This window comes from Geotrypetes seraphini, chromosome 8 (assembly GCF_902459505.1).
Source record: "Geotrypetes seraphini chromosome 8, aGeoSer1.1, whole genome shotgun sequence".
Lineage (NCBI taxonomy): Eukaryota > Metazoa > Chordata > Amphibia > Gymnophiona > Dermophiidae > Geotrypetes > Geotrypetes seraphini.
The window spans coordinates 182,394,382-182,413,617 of NC_047091.1; the positions used below are offsets into that span (position 1 = coordinate 182,394,382).

The following is a 19,236-nucleotide window of genomic DNA, read 5'->3' on the forward strand; positions in this document are numbered from 1 at the left end:
AGAGCTATGGCCGCTTCTGTTGCTTTCCTCCGTTCCACACCCATTGAGGAAATCTGCAAGGCGGCCACCTGGTCCTCAGTTCACACATTCACTACTCACTACTGTCTGGATGCTTTCTCCAGACGGGATGGGCACTTCGGCCAATCTGTACTTCAGAATTTATTTTCCTAATGGCCAACCATCCCTCCTCCCTCTTTGTTAGCTTGGAGGTCACCCATGCGTAAAGAATATGCTGCCTGCTTGTCCTGGGATAAAGCACAGTTACTTACCGTAACAGGTGTTATCCAGGGACAGCAGGCAGATATTCTTACGTCCCACCCTCCTCCCCGGGTTGGCTTCTTAGCTGGCTTATACTAACTGGGGACCACGCACTCCTCCGTCGGGCGGGAAGGCACTCGCGCACGCGCGGTGCGGCCAACTAGAACTTTCTAGTAAAAAGGTCCGTACCGTGGGCTCCGTCGGTGACGTCACCCATGCGTAAAGAATATCTGCCTGCTGTCCCTGGATAACACCTGTTACGGTAAGTAACTGTGCTTTTTCTGTCTACTAAACTCATTTTCCTAAACAATAACTTTGTCTCTTTGCATCTCTTTGACATCAATCCTATCCAGCAACCACTACTCTGGTTATTCTTCCACCCTTCATTATTTTTTTCCTCTTTATGTTCACTCGATTGCCATTTTAAAGTGGAGGCGGCAATGAGCAGGACAGTGGGCAGGAAAGAGTGGAGTTCTTTCCTGCCCCTTGAAGAGGTCACTAGATCACCAGGGCTTGTTAAGACAGGCCTGGGAAGGGCCTACTGATGCTCAAGAGCTTGGTGGACGCAGGAATCCGTTCTCCATCTGGAAGGGAGCTGGGGAGGCGGGTACGACTTTTCAACTTCAGCCGAAACTGAGCCATGTGTGTAGGGTTACAAGACATTCGAGGACGGCTTTTCAAAACACGGCACTTTGTCCAGGTCTTGAAAAGCTTCCCGTGAAAATCGCATCGGGAAGGGGTAACGCAACGCGGTGACATCATTGCATTGTGTCCACGCATACGCGGATGCCGTCTAGGGGCAGCAGAACGGGGCATGACACAGGCGGAATGGGGCAGGCCTGGGGGCGTGGCCATGGGTCTGGATTATCCTTCGCGAAAATCTGATAACCCTATATGTGTGTGTCCGCTATATAAAGTCGCCCCTGTGATAGGAGCTCAGAGAAAGAATGCAGAGGAGACAAGCAGAGAGGAGAATGAGAGGTGAATACTCCGAGAACTGGACTTACTAGGTGGTCCTTGAAGATGAACAAACTGGGAACCACCACTCTAGAACCCAGGTTCTAGAGTTCTTCTGCATACCTGAAGCTTATATAAAGTAACTTAGATACCAGAAGTCCTCAACCCTACATTCTGCAGCCTCACCTCGTTGGCTTGCCACACCACCTCAACCCTACGTCATGCAGGGCCTAACCTGAGCTTGTCCCTTCCGAGCAGGAGCTGCCGATACACCATCTGTGCCTCAGCATCTGGGTCGAGGGGGTCACTCCAGTCTCCGAGGGTCACTGCAGAATGAGTCCGGCTGCAGCCCCGACCTGGAACGGAAGAGCAAAGAATGTTAAGGGAAGAGCACATGGCCCAGCGTAGGGACTCAAAGACCTGCTAGACTCCACACCGCATCCAGAATTTGGATACCGATTTCATCGGGCTCTTATGCAAATCTCTGACATCTGGCTGGAAAAGTGACCTTTACGGTCCAGCGTAACCTCCAAACTCATTCCGTAGGTGTGAGTGGAACTCCTGGTTAGGTGCTGTAAACTTGGAAATATTTTGGAACGATCTATTCCTGGGAGGCTTCCCACAGTTTTTTGTTGTTTTTTTTTTTTTTTTTGCAGCCACCTGGGGCTCTACAGTCAGGAGGAGAGAGAAGAAAACCTGGTGACAAATTGGAACTGTTGAAAAAAATCTCAGAAGTATTTTCTCTCATAATGATGCTTGGACTGAAACGCTTTTCCAAGGCATGTTAGAAGCTGATACACTTTTGTTTCATATTACAAAGTTTAATTTAATCTTCAAACGCATTGCCAGTTGGTAAAGTGATTTGTAATTGTGATTTCAGAGAACTGAAAAGAAATCTGAAAAGGTCAGAAAGCTCAGAAAATAACAAACTTGTATTGCAGTAATAAAGGAAATAGAGGCTGTGAGGGGCATAATCAAAACTTTAAAATGTCTGTAAACCTGCTTAAGTCAGCACTTGGATGTCTTTATAGCAGGGACGTCCAAGAACCGATAATCAAAACAAACTTTCTGGATGATCAGCAGCACTTCTAATTGAGCCAATCAGGGCCTTCAGCCCCTCCCACCGCTTCCCAAGATGCATTGGAAAGGGGAAGGCCCATCATCGCAGCACATTGCCCTGTAGGCAGGAGGGAGTGGGCTTCTCTCCTGCTGATCTGTCATTGGCAGATCCGTGGGGGGGGGGGGGGTTCCTGGGATGTGGGAGAGGGGTCCAACAATGTTGGGGGATGTCGGGGAGGGGCAGGGGGTTCAGCAATGTTGGGGGATGTCAGGGGGTCCAGCAATGTTGGGGTATGTGGGGGGATGCTGGGGAAGGTCTGGACAATGTAGGGGTATGTGGATAGGATCTTACAACTTGGGAGGGTGTCGAGGAGGGTCCATGGATTTTAGGGGGAGAGGTGTAGGGTTCAGCTGTTCCTGGCAGGGGGAATCCTCATCAGCTGAGCCAGGAATGCCCGAAAATGGCTCAGCTGATGGGGCTTCCTCTGCCACCATCAGACAAATGGTGTACATCTACAAAACTTGCTTTTGTGTGTTTTCCATGTGGACATTTTTATTTTTGAAAATGGCCAAAAAGAAAGACGTCCTAAAGACCAAATTTTATACAGAGGTCATTTTCAAAAATAAAAGATAAGACGTCTGTCAGTTTTGAAAAGGGACACTGGGTTTGTGGACATCTTGCCCCAAACCCCCATCCTCAGACTCAGACGTCCTATCAAAATGCCCCTCCGATGTCAGGTCAAAAGCGCCGCCGGGACAAAGGCACGCCCAGACAATTGAGCACAGCGTGGAGGCGTGCGCCGCTCAAAATTACTGTTTTTAGGGCTCCGACGGGGGGGGGGGCGTGGGGGGTTTGGGGGGTTGTAACCCCCCACATTTTACTTAAAACTTTACTTTTTCCCTGTTTTTAGGGAAAAAGTTAAGTTTACTGTAAAATGTGGAGGGTTACAACCCCCCAAACCCCCCATAACGCCGGCGTGATGTCTATTAAGTAAAGTGGGGGGGGGGGTTCCCCAACAAAAACCCCCGTCGGAGCCCCTAAAAAACTGAAATTTTGAGCGGCGCGCGCCTCCGCGCTGCGCTCAATTGTCCGGGCGCGCCTTTGTCTTTCGCGCCATTGTCTATGAATCTGCCCCTCCACGTGACTTCTTCCATTCCTTGTGTAAAGCATTCTCCTTTCCCTTCAGTTGTAAAAGTGTCCTACACATGGTTGCTTGTCTCTAAAAAGTGTGACAGCAGTGATGTTACCTGCCCGGTCCGACTGCAGGCAGCATGTCCAGCGCCCGCTGCGGAAAGCACCTGGATGACAGCTGGGCAGCATCCTCTCATTGTAGATACTCGCCTTCCGGATGGCGGACAACCATTGGTTCAACTCATTCACGTTCTAAAGGAAAGACGGGAATATTTCACCTTGGGAATGGATCGGTTGAGCTCTGCCGTACTTTGACCCGCTTCTCTCTCAACCCTCACCTGCTTTCTTCTTGATTCACCCAGACCTTCTGTCTCACCCGTCACCTGCCCTACCCATTTTGATCGAGAATAAAAGAGTGAGACGTATCGAACAGTCTTTCAAGCCTTTATTGAGTACCTGAAAGGTCACTTGGACACACAATGTCAGAGGCGTGAAGAAAGTACAAGAAATTTTATTCACAGCATGCCGGGACTCTAGTGCAGTTAATAGCCTGCCTACTAGAGTGTCAGAAACAGGAAATACACGGATTTTTATGCCCTTTTTGCAAACTAATATATGCAAAAACTACAATTTTCATTTGTTACTTCTATAACTTTCTACAATTATTATTGGTCCTAAACCAGCACATGATAGGTTCCGGGCTACAACTTATAGTCCTATAGGAAACTAGCTCATTTCTCTGCTTATCTAAATCTTACATGTACAGAAGGGCAGGGTACATCATGGCTCAAACTCTTATCTATTCAGCTTACAATGGGGTAAGGCAGGGACATACATTTCAGGCAGATGAAGTCAATAGATTGTACACTGTTTTCAGCTATGTAGACCAGAGCAATATTTTAAACAACAGTTAACCATTTCATGACCCTACATACCAACGAAAAATCTGACATGACCACATAACATTTCAGAGGGAGCACACAACACAGCTGAGCAGAAGAACATAACTATTTACCATACCATACAGTTTCTTAAACGCCGCAAGTTTCGGCAAGGATTCACTGCAGTTTAGAAAAGCTTTTCAGACATTCATTGAAGTCCTATTAAGGTGTTTAGCTTATAAATGAGTATAGTGGATCAGGGGCATTACGAAGAGAAGAGATTTGTCTTTAATAGTTTCCTGAAGCGGTGGAAGGACGAGAGTTGATGCAAATTGGCTGGTAGGTCATTCTAGACTTTGGGGCCTTTGAAATTCAAAGGTAACATAGAAACATAGAAACATAGAAATAGACGGCAGATAAGGGCCACGGCCCATCTAGTCTGCCCACCCTAATGACCCTCCCCTACCTTTCTCTGTGAATAGATCCCACGTGTCTATCCCATTTGGCCTTAAAATCAGGCACGCTGCTGGCCTCAATCACCTGTAGTGGAAGACTGTTCCAGCGATCAACCACTCTTTCAGTGAAAAAGAATTTCCTGGTGTCACCTCGTAGTTTCCCGCCCCTGATTTTCCACGGATGCCCTCTTGTTGTCGTGGGACCCTTGAAAAAGAAGATATCTTCCTCCGCCTCGATGCGGCCCGTAAGATACTTGAACGTCTCGATCATGTCCCCCCTCTCTCTGCGCTCCTCGAGCGAGTATAGCTGTAATTTGTCAAGCCGTTCTTCATATGGAAGATCCTTGAGTCCCGAGACCATCCGGGTGGCCATTCTCTGCACCAACTCCAGTCTCAGCACATTCTTGCGATAATGTGGCCTCCAAAATTGCACACAGTATTCCAGGTGGGGCCTCACCATGGATCTATACAATGGCATAATGACTTCCGCCTTACGACTGACGAAACCCCTTCGTATGCAGCCCATGATTTGTCTTGCCTTGGACGAAGCCTGCTCCACTTGATTGGCAGACTTCATGTCCTCACTGACGATCACCCCCAAGTCTCGTTCTGCTACCGTTTTTGCTAGGATCTCGCCATTAAGGGTATAAGACTTGCATGGATTTTGGCTGCCCAGGTGCATAATTTTGCATTTTTTGGCATTGAAGTTGAGTTGCCATGTCCTAGACCAGCGCTCCAGCAGGAGTAGGTCGTGCATCATGTTGTCGGGCAAGGTAGATTCAAATCATTTTTTCTGATGGACTTGTTTAGGTGAAGGAATTGCGGAAAGAGCGCGTGATCTTAATGTCCATTGTTAGGCCTTTAGAATTTTCTCCATGTAAGGCCTTATAGACCATACAAGCAATTTCAAATTGGATACTTTTTTTTCACTGGCAACCAAAGTAACTCTAATGGCAACAGGCTGGCCCTCTCAAATGAACTTAGGCAGTGGATAATATGTATTTGAAACTAACAAAATGGTATTGATAGATTTATCATTGTTGATGTATTGTGTTATAACTGACATGAAGGTATCAATTCAAGCCAGGCCTAGTAGTTTTTAAAATCCTTCATGATTTAATGCAGCTATTGCTAGGAAAGAGTCCTAATGGATTGCAAGATTTTTCATGATTACGTTTCCGTTCCATGAAAATGATTAAGAGCCCAAGGCCCAGAGCAAACTGGGCTTGCAATGTTTCATTTCGATGGATTTTGCAATTTACTAGCTTGGCCGGATGCCCCTAGAGCAGTGTTTCTGAACTCGGTCCCGGAGTAGCCCCTTGCCAGTCAGGTTTTTTCAGGATATCCACAATGAATATGCATGAAAGAAATTTGCATATAATGGAGGCAGTGTATTGTAATCAAGTTCATGCATAGTCAGTGTGAATTTCCATATAATAAAGGAAGTGTATGCAAATCAAGTAGCCCCTTGCCAATCAGGTTTTCAGGATATCCACAATGAATATGCATGAAAGAAATTTGCATATAATGGAGGCAGTGTATTGTAATCAAGTTCATGCATATTCAGTGTGGATATCCTGAAAACCTGACTGGCAAGGGGGTACTTGATTTGCCTACACTTCCTTTATTATATGCAAATTTATTTCATGCATATTCAGTGTGGATATCCTGAAAACCTGACTGGCAAGGGGGTACTTGATTTGCATACACTTCCTTTATTATATGCAAATTTCTTTCATGCATATTCAGTGTGGATATCCTGAAAACCTGACTGGCAAGGGGGCGCTCCAGGACTGAGTTCAGACTGCCCTGAAGGCCTTAGCTCAGGACTTACCAGCTTCCTCAGCCACACAGGGCTAGTCTCATGAGCTTATAAGATCTTACAACTCATACCACAAGATTTTCTGTGTGCTGAAGTGGAAACTGAACTATTAAGAATCCTCCTTCCTGCTCGTCATGGGGCCCAGTCGCTGGGATAGAACTACAACTAATCACTTATATAGCACTGAAAGGCATATACAGCGCTGTACATTTTGACATTTAATAGACGGTCCCTGCTCGGAAGAGCTTGCAATCTAACTTGGACAGACAGACACGACATAGAGGGTTGAGGCTGCAGAACCCAAGGTGAGACGTATTAGGAGTCGAAAGCACTCTCAAGGAGGTGGGCTGACATTTATAGAAGGTCCCTGCTCGGAAGAGCTTACAATGTAACTTGGACAGACAGACATGACATATAGTGTGGAGATGCAGAACCAAAGATGAGAGGAGTTAGGAGTCGAAAGCACTCTCAAAGAAGTGGGTTGACATTCATAGACGGTCCCTGCTCAGAAGAGCTTACAATCTAACTTGGACAGACAGACATGACATATGGGGTTGGGGTTGCAGAACCCAAGTTGAGAGGAGTTAGGAGTCAAAAGCACTCTCAAAGAGGTGGGCTGACATTTACAGACGGTCCCTGCTCTGAAGAGCTTACAATCTAACTTGGACAGACAGACATGACATATGGGATTGGGGATGCAGAACCCAAGGTGAGAGGAGTTAGGAGTCGAAAGCACTCTCAAAGAAGTGGGTTGACATTTATAGACGGTCCCTGCTCAGAAGAGCTTACAATCTAACTTGAACACACATGACATATAGGGTGGAGATGCAGAACCTTATGATCAGACAGCGAGGGAAACACCAGGTAAAGGGAGCTTGCTGGGAGGAGACTAAGGGGCATGGAGACACAGAGGGACTAGGTGGCACGAGGGCGAAAACTGAGGGCAATATAGGGGTGCCACAAGGCAAGGGGGATCAAACAGAGGCTCAAGGGATGATAGTCCAGGAGGGGGCCGGTAGGGCTAGAAAACCCAGAGGAAAAGCAGGGGAGTGGGGTGGGGGAAATGTGGGGAAACCGAAAGCTGCGAGAGTAAAGGCTGAGGGCAAAGCAGAAGCACAAGGAACAGGAGAACTGCCTGAAATTCAAGGGGAGGCGGCCCAGGTAAATACGGAGGTGGAGGAAAAACGACGGGACCTGCGGTGCTTATACGCAAATGCAAGAAGCCTCATGGCCAAGATTGGTGAACTAGAGGTCATGGCCAAGGGGGAGGACCTGGATATAATTGGAATTACAGAAACATGGTGGACAGAGGAGAATCAATGGGATGTGGCGCTGCCGGGGTACAAGCTCTACAGGAGGGACAGGACCCACAAGAAGGGGGGAGGCATAGCACTTTATATAAAGGACACTATCTACTCGGTCGGGATGGATATGGCAAAGAAGGCAGAAGGGCTGGAATCGCTATGGGTCAAATTGCCGGGAAACAAGTGTGCAGGCATAAAACTGGGGCTGTACTATCGCCCACCTGGTACGCCGGAGGAAATCGGACACGACTTGGAAGCTGAACTGAGACAAGAATGCAGGACTGGAAGTGTAACAGTGATGGGGGACTTCAACTACCCGGGGATTGACTGGAGTACGGGTCACTCCAACTGCACTAGGGAAACAGGATTTGTAGAAGCTGTGAGGGACTACTTCATGGAGCAACTGGTCAGGGAACCGACGCGAGGGAGTGCTACTCTTGACCTCATCCTGAACGGATTAGGGGGGCCTGCAAGAGGGGTAGAAGTGGGAGGACCACTAGGCAACAGTGACCACAACGCGATCAGATTCACATTAGAAAGGGGGACACCCATAGGAGGACCGCAACAACTGCGCTCAACTTCAGGAAAGGAAACTATGTTGCTATGAGGGAAATGGTGGGGAGGAAGCTCAGAAACATCTTTAGGATGGAGACTGTGGGAAGCGCCTGGACCCTATTCAGGGACACCCTGCAGGAAGCACAAAAAACGTACGTCCCCAGTTTCAGGAAAGGCTGCAAGAACAAGCGATCAAAGGACCCGATTTGGATCTCAGCAGAAGTAAAGAAGGCAATAAATGACAAAAAAGCATCCTTCCGGAGATGGAAAAAGGACCCAACGGAGGAAAATCACCAGGCGCACAGGAAATGCCAAAAAGAATGCCACCGAGAGGTTAGAAAAGCAAAAGGGAAATACGAAGAGGGGCTGGCCAGGGAGGCGAAAAACTTCAAGGCATTCTTCAGTTACGTAAAGGGGAAGCGACCAGCGAGAGAGGAGGTGGGGCTGTTGGACGATGGGGACAGGAAGGGAGTGATTAAGGAGGATAAAGAGGTAGCTGAGAGGTTGAACACGTTCTTCTCGTCGGTTTTCACGAGAGAAGACACATCTAATATACCGGACTCAGAGGAGCTCATGAGTGGGGAACAGGCTGAAAAATTGGATCACATAGAGGTAAGTAAGGAGGATGTCCTCAAACAGATAGACAGGCTAAAATGCGGCAAATCACCGGGCCCGGACGGGATCCACCCAAGGGTTCTGAAGGAACTAAGACAAGAAATAGCGGGCACAATCCAGCATATTTGCAACCTATCCTTGAAAACTGGAGAGGTACCAGAGGACTGGAAATTGGCGAATGTCACACCTATCTTCAAGAAGGGATCGAGGGGTGACCCCGGAAACTGCAGGCCGGTGAGCCTGACTTCAATTATAGGGAAGATGGTGGAAGCTATGATCAAGGACGGCATTTGCGAGTACATCGAGAGAAATGGCCTACTGAGAACAAGCCAGCATGGATTCTGTAAGGGAAGGTCATGCTTAACGAACCTTCTGTACTTCTTTGAGGGAATAAGCAGTCGGGTGGACAATGGGGAACCCATAGACATCATTTACCTCGATTTTCAAAAGGCTTTCGACAAGGTGCCACATGAAAGGCTGCTTAGGAAGCTGTGGAACCACGGGGTGGGAGGGGATGTGCACAGATGGATCGAGCACTGGTTGTCGGGTAGACTGCAGAGGGTCGGAGTAAAGGGACAATATTCTGACTGGCGGGGAGTCACGAGCGGTGTGCCACAGGGATCGGTGCTGGGGCCGTTACTCTTCAACATATTTATCAATGACCTGGAAAAGGAGGCAAAGTGCGAGGTTATAAAATTTGCAGACGATACCAAACTGTGCGGCAGAGTTAGCTCCAGGGAGGAGTGTGAGGACCTGCAAAGGGACCTAGACAAGCTGGAAGACTGGGCGAACAAATGGCAAATGCGCTTTAACGTGGAAAAATGCAAGGTCATGCATATAGGGAAAAAGAACCCGTTGTTCAACTACAAATTGGGGGGGGCATTGTTGGGAGACAGCAGACTTGAGAGAGACTTGGGTGTGCTGGTGGATGCATCACTGAAGCCATCTGCACAGTGCGCAGCAGCCTCGAAAAAAGCCAACAGGATGCTGGGCATCATAAAGAGGGGCATAACAACCAGGACGCGGGAAGTCATCATGCCATTGTATTGAGCGATGGTGCGTCCACATCTGGAATACTGCGTTCAATATTGGTCGCCGTACCTCAAAAAGGACATGGCGGTACTTGAGAGAGTCCAAAGGAGAGCAACGAAACTGGTAAGAGGGCTGGAACACTGCCCATACGCCGAGAGGTTGGATAGGCTGGGGCTCTTCTCTCTGGAAAAAAGGAGGCTCAGGGGAGATATGATAGAGACCTTCAAGATCATGAGGGGCATAGAGAGGGTGGATAGGGACAGATTCTTCAGGCTGAAGGGGTCAACAGGCACGAGGGGGCATTCGGAGAAACTGAAGGGAGATAGGTTCAGAACAAATGCAAGGAAGTTTTTTTTCACCCAAAGGGTTGTGGACACTTGGAATGCGCTACCGGAGGAAGTGATCAGGCAGAGTACGGTACAAGGATTCAAACAGGGATTGGACGGATTCCTGAGGGATAGGGGGATCGTGGGATACTGAGAGAGGTGCTGGGATGTAACACAGGTATAGAAAGCTAACCAGGTAATAAGTATAGAAATCCAACCAGGTCGTGCATGGGCAAGACCGGAGGGTTAGGACTTCGATGGGAAGATAGGACTCAATGGGAAACCAAGGTGGCAAGGGGGCCCCTTCTGGTGACTCAGACAGGCCGTGACCTGTTCGGGCCGCCGTGGGAGCGGACTGCTGGGCGGGATGGACCTATGGTCTGACCCGGCGGAGGCACTGCTTATGTTCTTATGTTCTTATGTTCTAACCCAAGATGAAAGGAGTTAGTTGAAAGCACTCTTAAAGAGGTGGGCTGACATTTATAGACGGTCCCTGCTCGGAAGAGCTTACAGTCTAACTTGGACAGACAGACATGACATAGAGGGTTGGGGATGCAGAACCCAAGGAGTGTTAGGAGTTGAAAGCACTCTCAAGGAGGTGAGCTTCTAACTGGGCCACTGCCTGAGACCATACGGAACAGCCAAAAAAGCTCTGTCTTGGCACGAAGATGCCATTATGGAATTCCCTAAATAAAGGTGCCAATTTATGGAACTACCTTCTCTGCATACAAAACTGGATTTCACACCTAGAAAGAGGGTGATGTAAAACTCACTGCAGTATCCACGTCTAAGAGTGGACGCAGGGAACATCCTCCACCTCTTCTTCTAGGGATTTAAAGCTAGGGCTACCAGATGTCTAGATTTACCTGGACGGATTTTCAAAACCCGGCACTTTGCCTGGGTTTTGCAAACCACCGGGCTTGGAGCCGCGTCTGGAAGGCGTCTGTGCATGTGCAGATGCACACGTGCACAGATGCGTCCCCAAAGAGACAAGGTTTATGGGGTGGCTGGGGTCGGGGGCAGAACGTGGCGGGAGTGTGAGCAGAATGGGGCGGGGCTGGGCGATTCACGGGATTGGGGCCAAGTGTCCTCTTTTTTGGGAGGATAAAATACGGTAACCCTATTTAAAGTGGACATTCTCAGAGAAGGACGCAGCAGAGATGCCTAAGAATGTCCTGTGACCCAGGAGTCACTATCAACCCCATATGTAGATTGAAGGTCGTTTTATGCTTTTGAGGAGTACATCTGCTTTGCAAGTAACATGAACGGAGAAGTCTTCTAGCTGGGTACTCAAGGGGTTGTGCCCAGGGGAAGGGCTGAGGGGGGGGGTTTGAGGTTATTTAAAGCCCTGGTTATGGGGAACGTGTGGTGCAGTGGTTAGAGCCACAGCCTCAGCTCCCTGAGGTTGTGGGTTCAAATCCAACACTGCTCCTGGTGACCCCTAAGCAAGTCACTTAATCCCCTATTGCCCCAGGTACATTAGATAGGGAGTGAGCCTACTGGGACAGATAGGAAAACATGCTTGAGTACCTGCATGTACGCCACTTAAGGTCATAACTGGTATATAACTGTTATAAATACATTGACTGTTTTGATTCTCTTTTCTGCTAGCCAGCAGTGAGCAGTAAGTCTTGCAGGCCCGGGACTTTGAGTACCCGCAATGTCTAAGAGCAACCAAAAGGGGGAGTCACCTCTAGGTGTGGAGGGAGGCCCAGCCAGTGTCAGAAGCGGCTTTAGAAATGCGGTGACTGTGGAGGTGTATCCAGATGCACCTGCGGAAGCAGGGACCAGAAGCCAGGAACTGGTGGTCATCCGGAGAAGACCAGAGGAGGAGAGCGCGCAATTCATCTGGAAGCAAACTCACCAGTCCTACCCAGACAACTGCCAACAATCATGACACCACCGCAGAAGCCTTAGAGGATAAGAGAGGCTTTGATCACCCTAAAGAGAGAAGGGGAATGCAGTGGCGTACTAAGGGGGGGGCGGGAGGGGCGGTCCGCCCCGGGTGCCAGCCCTGAAGGGGTGCTCCCGGCCTGGCCGTTCAGTCCCCCCACACCCCCGAAGGACCGCTCACCCCACTGACCTTCCTGCACCACCTGTGAAGCAGCAAGCAGCAGGATCGCGAGGTCAGCTATCCCTGAGCTGCTTGGGCGCTGCTTCCTGCGCCGCGGTCCCGCCCCATCTCTGATGTCAGAGGAGGGGCGGGAACGCGGCGCAGGAAGCAGCGCCTAAGCAGCACAGAGATCGCTGACATCGGGATCCTGCTGCGGCTGCTTCATAGGTGGTGCAGGAAGGTCAGTGGGGCGAGCGGTCCTTCGGGGGGTGGGGTGGGAGGGGACTGAACGGCAAGGCCGGGAGCATAGGTAGTGCTGCTTCATAGTGGTGTGGGGAGGCCAGGGGCGAGCGGTCCTTCGGGGTGGGGCGGGCAGGCAGGCAGGCTTTCAAGGAGGAGGGGGGTGACAGACAGGCAGGAAGGCCTTCAAGGGGGGACAGGCCTTCAAGGGGGGGGACAGGCAGGCCTTCAAGGGGGGGGGAACAGGCCTTTGGGGGGGTGCAGACCTTCAAGGGGGAGGGACAGGCCTTCAAGGGGGGGCAGGAAGGCCTTCAAGGGGGGACAGGCCTACAAGGGGGTGGGACAGGCCTACAAGGGGGTGGGACAGGCCTACAAGGGGGTGGGACAGGCCTTCAAGGGGGAGAACAGGCCTTGGGGGGGTGCAGGCCTTCGGGGGGGGTGCAGGCCTTCAAGGGGGGGACAGGCCTACAAGGGGGTGGGACAGGCCTACAAGGGGGTGGGACAGGCCTTCAAGGGGGGTGCAAGCCTTCGGGGGGGTTCAGGCCTTCGGGGGGGTGCAGACCTTCAAGGGGGTGCAGGCCTTCAAGGGGGGACAGGCCTTCAAGGGGGGGGGTGCAGACCTTCAAGGGGGGAGGACAGGCCTTCGGGGGGGTGCAGGCCTTCAGGGGGGGTGCAGACCTTCAGGGGGGGACAGGCGTTCAAGGGGGGGACAGGCAGGCAGGCCTTCAAGGGGGGAACAGGCCTTTAAGGAGGTGGGACAGGCCTTCAAGGGGGGACAGGCAGACCTTTAAGGGGGGACAGGCCTTTGGGGGGGACCCTGGTTTAGAAGTACACGGAGGGAAGGGGGTGTTCAAAGAGACTTGCAATTGCCAAACTTTGGGGGGGAGGAAGAAATAATGGGTCTGAAAATAGAGGAGAGGGAGAGAGATGATGGACCATGGGATTTAGGGAGGGAAGGAACAGAAAGGGAGAGAAATTGGACACAAGGGATGGTGTGGAGGAGGGATAGAGATACTGGATAGGAGGGTAATTGGGAAAAGAAAGTGAGAGCTGGTGGACTCGGGTGGTGGGGAAAGAGGGAGAGATGCCGGATGAAAGGGTAGTTAAGAAAAGGTGGATCTGTGGAGGGAGATGAAAAAAAGGAAAGATACCAGACTTCCTGGGGAGGGAAGGGAAATGGAAAGGGAGGACAGAGTTGGCAGATGGATGGTTAGCATGCAGAAAGAAGAAAGAAGGAGACCCCAAGTTATCAGAAGAAAACCAGAGCCTTGGACCAACAAGATTTGAAATATAACCAGACAACAAAAGGTAGAAAAATTAATTTTATTTTCTGTGATTATAACATGTCAGATTTGAAATGTGTATCCTGCCAGAGCTGGTGTTGGACTGCAAACGTGAGCTAGGATTTAACAGAGAGAGGAAAAGTCCTTTTTGTTTCTTTATTTTATTTACACCACAGCGCCAGTGTGGTTAGGAGAAGCCAAAGGGGGTGAAAAAGCTATAAAACCCACCAGGAGTTTTGAAAAAAATCACCCAACTGGGCAGGAAAATCGAATTGAAAAACCAATTCAATAGGCTGAATCGAATCAAAATTTTTTTTCCTGAATCTGGCAGCATTAGTTTGCGCTACTGTCTTAGACTTTAGGACCTGGGATTGGGGAGAGATGGCATCCTCAGTACTTTATAATGCAAGTGAAATGAGGATTTGGTCAGACTTTTGAAGGGTCTGCAGAAAAAAAATATTGTATAGGCCGGGGACATGAGACAGCAGGAAATGGGAACTTTTCTTCCTTCTATTTTTGTGAATGGAAAGGCTGAGGATGTCAGAGAGTTCAGTTAAAATATGTGCTTTATAAGAAAATATAATAATGTGTTTTATAAAGTTTATAGCATAGCTGGCCTACCCAGTGAGGTGTTCCTAGTGGTGGTGGTGGCAGCGTGTCAATGTGTTGAGAGGAAGAGGTGGTCTGGGAAATTCTGCTGAGCAAACTCCAGGCCCATTTCCACCCCCCAGTTAGTCCACTCCACTGAACTGGTTCACACACTGAGAGGGTCTTTGGGTGTTGTTTTGGGATCTCTTCCAGTGGTTTATCATTATCTCCTTCTGGTCCAAGGAAGGAAACTTTGTTATCCTTAGCATTGACCTACAGAATATGTTTGTAACAGCGCTGCTTGTGTGGCATTAGGCTATGTAGTGATCAAAAGAAAAAAACAGACCTTTGCACATTTTTGCACTATATGGTGGGTGTATGAGGAGATTCACATTTCCTGCACAGCTAAGTCCATGTGAAGTTACCTTGTGCTATATTTGACATCTAGCAATGTCTCTGTTTGAAAGGAAAGATCTAAACTTAAAAATGAAGTGGCCAGAAGTTATGGTAAAAGCAGATAGTGTAGCTGGTTTTAAGAAAGATTTGGACAAATTCCTGGAGGAAAAGTCCATAATCTGTTATTAAGACATGGGGGAAGTGTCTGCTTGCCCTGGATCGGTAGCATGGAATGTTGCTACTCTTTGGGTTTTGACCAGGTATTAGTGTCCTGGATTGGCTACCATGAGAATGGGCTACTGGGCATGATGGACCATTGGTCTGACCCAGTTAGGCTATTCTTATGTTATGTTCTCATCTGTAGGGGCCTTTGTTTTCACTTCTTATTTTAATGTATTTTTTTTCTGGGAACTTATCAGTGTTTTTTATAATGGGAACAAAAATGGAAGAGAATTAATGTGTGTGGGATGAGGGGGTAACTAATTTCTTCAGCTAAATAATTCAATCCACCTCAACCAGACATAGGAGAACTCACGCACCATTCACACACCCTCCAACCAAAAACGTCAAAAGAAAAAAACTGTTCGACAACCTCCTAGCCATTCGAGCTGCAACACTCGACCCCCAACTCTACAACCAATTGACATCGACCACAGACTGCAAAACCTTCAAAAAGAAATAAAAACCCTTCTATTCAAAAAACACATAAAACCGAACTAACACAATCAGAACTGTCCCAAGCATCACCTGCAACTACTCCATATGTACTTCTGATGTCATGACAATTCAGACATAATTTATGTTATGTTATGTTTGGAATATAAGAAAATTTTCACTGCCTGTTTCTATTCTGACCATTTATTCCGTTTCATGGTCATTACAAAAAATATTTTTTTACATGGGGGGGGGTGTGTCAAAAAATGATGGGCCCCGTGTGCCACATACCCTAGGTACGCCACTGGGGGAATGCATGCTAAGTGGTACCAGTGCTAGACCTTGGAGTGAAGTATCTGCACTCTACCCTTGAGACCTGTAACAAAACAAACTTTGTCTATAAAGCCTTAGAAACTGCTTCATCCGAAGAGGCAGACATTTTGAGGCCACAACCATGACAAGCAGAAGCAAATGGGCCATTGCTTCTGCCTTTAGGACCTGTTATTTTATTTAAAACTAGCTGATATCCCAATCTCAGCAGCAAGAACGGCCCTCTCTAGGTCTCAGCGAGCCCAAAAACTATGGATTAGACACTTATCTTTCATATCCTATAGTCGGGCCTCACGCTGTTGCACTGTCTATGAAGCTCTAGATGTAGCAGCTCTCTTTTTCATATCCTGGAATCAGGCCTTATGATGCTGGACTGTCTCTGAAGCTGTAGATGTAGCTTTGAAAACTTGGCCAATTACATTACGTTTCCAGGGAGGTATTGTTACAGCAATGACATCATTCCCCAAGCTTCACACAATTAGAAACATAGAAACATAGAAAAGTGACGGCAGAAAAGGGCCAAGGCCCATCAAGTCTGCACACTCTATTGACCCTCCCTCCTAGCTACCCTTTGAGATATCGTGCTCTGATGACCCATCCCCTTAACTCTACCCTCCTAGAGATCCGACCTGGGCATCCCATCTGTTTTTAAAATCTGACACGCTGCTGGCCTCGATCACCTGCACTGGAAGCTCATTCCAGTTGTCAACCACTCTTTCGGTGAAGAAATACTTTCTGGTGTTGCCATGAAACTTTCCGCTCCTGATTTTTAGCGGATATCCTCTTGTGGTTGAGGGTCCCCTAAGAGAGAACATATCCTCTTCCACCTCGATACGACCAGTGATATAATTAAATGTCTCAATCATGTCTCCCCTCTCCCTACGTTCTTCGAGAGAGTATAGTCGCAATTTGTTCAGCCTTTCTCTGTACGGGAGATCCTTGAGTCCGGAGACCATCCTGGTGGCCATTCGCTGAACCGACTCAACTCTCAGTATATCTTTACGGTAATGTGGTCTCCAGAATTGCACACAGTACTCCAGGTGAGGCCTCACGATGGTTCTGTACAGTACCATTAGGACGTCAGGCTTCCGACTTACAAAGCTCCTGCGGATACAACCCAGCATTTGCCTAGCCTTGGATGAAGCCTTCTCCACTTGATTGGCAGTTTTCATGTCTTCACTAATGATCACCCCTAAATCGCGTTCCACTGCAGTCCTAGCCAGGGTTTCTCCATTTAATGTGTACGTTCTGCATGGATTATTGTTGCCAAGGTGCATGACCTTGCATTTTTTAGCATTGAAGCTCTTAGCTGCCAGATCGAGGACCAATGTTCCAATAAAAGCAGGTCCTGCATCATACTATCGGACAATTTGCTGTTGCTTACAATGTTACAGAGTTTGGCATCATCGGCGAATAACGTTATTTTTCCTTGAAGCCCTTGAGTCAGGTCTCCTATGAATATGTTGAAAAGGATTGGGCCCAAGACTGAGCCCTGCAGCACACCGCTGGTCAACTCCGACGTTTTAGAGAGGGTATCATTAACCACCACCCTCTGAAGTCTACCACTCAGCCAATCGCTGACCCATGCTGTTAGTATTTCACCTAATCCCAATGATTTCATCTTATTCAATAACCTGCGGTGGGGGACACTATCAAAAGCTTTACTGAAGTCCAAGTACACGACGTCCAGGGACTCTCCCAAATCCAGTTTTCTTGTTACCCAGTCAAAGAAGCTGATAAGATTGGATTGGCAGGACCTACCCTTGGTGAATCCGTGTTGGTGGGGATCGCGTAGATTCTCCTTGTCCAGAATCATGTCCAATTTTCATTTGATTAGTTTTTCCATGAGTTTGCTCACTATCGATGTGAGACTCACCGGTCTGTAATTCGCAGCTTCTGCTCTGCAACCCTTTTTGTGCAGAGGAACGACATTATCTGATTTCCAGTCCAAGTGGACTCTACCCGCACTCAGGGACAGATTGAAGAGTGCGGCTAACGGTTCCGCTAGGACGTCACACAGCTCTCTGAGTACTCTGGGGTGTAGAGTGTCCGGTCCCATGGCTTTGTTCACCTCGAGTCTTGATAGTTCCTCGTAGACGTCACCAGGTGCAAACTCGAAATTTCGAAACGGGTCTTCCGAACATTGCTTTTCATGTAACTGTGGTTCCGGACCCCGGTGCCTCGCGGGTGAAGACCGAGCAGAAGTATTTAATTAGTAGTTCTGCTTTATCTGAATCCGATTCTGCGTAATTCCCGTCTGGTTTCCTAAGACGTACTATCCCATCAGTGTTTCTTTTTCTGTCACTAATGTACCTGAAGAAGGATTTGTCCCCCTTCTTGATGTTTTTTTGCTAGTTTTACTTCAACTCGGTGCTTGGCCTCTCTGACTGCCGCTTTGACAGCTGTAGATTTGGCCATGTATTCTATTTTAGCCTCCCTTGTCTCCGAATGTTTGTAGGAGATGAATGCTCGTTTCTTACCTTTAACGAGGTCTGAGATCTCTGTGGTGAGCCATTGGGGTCTATTGTTTCTTCGCCGTTTGCTTACCGATTTTATGTAGCGGTTTGTATGACATCATTCCCCAAGCTTCACACAATTGGTCAAAACAATATCTGTCTTTTTCGATGATTCTTTACATGTCACCCCCTTTCTACCCCACAGCTGCTTTTAACATTTAAATTTTAGATTCGTTTAATATTTTCAGATTTTAAACCACCTCGTTCCCTTTTGTTCTTTTCCTTTTTTGTTTTTTCTAAAAAAGTTGTAACTTTTCCCCCCTTTCCTCACAACTCATGTTTGTCTCGTCTTCAAAAATTATGTCATTTGGTCTGTCTATTTGTAATTTAACGTTCTTTTTATAATTTTGTACATCGCTTAGCAAACTGATTAAGCGATTCATCAAATACTAATGAACTTGAACTTGAACTTCCCAGATAGTAATTGATATGTATACCATGTTTGGTTAAAATCTGTCCATGCGTTTTGGAGTTATGCTGGAACATACATACATACATCTGATTTTATATATATAGATATTTATTACCTGCCGAAAACCTAGGCGACTTACAATAAAAACATCCAAAATCATTAAACAAACTGTTACAGATATCAAAGGTAGGCCTGAGGGGTCTACAGGGGATGGGGTCAGAAACTTTACTTGTCTTCAGGTGGGGAAGTGAGGGAGATCAAGATTGGAGGGAGGGGTTCTTGGAAGGGTGAGAGCACCTGCTTCCCCTTATGTGGGTCCCAGTTAATATTTAGTCAGAGCCTGCATAATTGTCAGGACTAGGGTTTGA

General features: G+C 48.0%; 1 protein-coding gene across 3 annotated transcripts in view; it reads right to left on the reverse strand.

The window, feature by feature from the left end:
* The window catches only part of RASAL1 (RAS protein activator like 1), a 242,943-nt gene that overhangs the window by 15,784 nt on the left and 207,923 nt on the right, over positions 1–19,236 (reverse strand). For 2 of the 3 annotated variants that reach the window (XM_033956049.1, XM_033956051.1), the window contains 2 exons: positions 3,523–3,658; positions 1,451–1,571 (listed from right to left, as the gene is read on the reverse strand). In XM_033956049.1, the coding sequence (XP_033811940.1) occupies positions 1,451–1,571; positions 3,523–3,658 (257 nt within the window). The remainder of the gene's footprint in view (positions 1–1,450; positions 1,572–3,522; positions 3,659–19,236) is intronic. The other variant, XM_033956050.1, reaches the window with a different exon arrangement.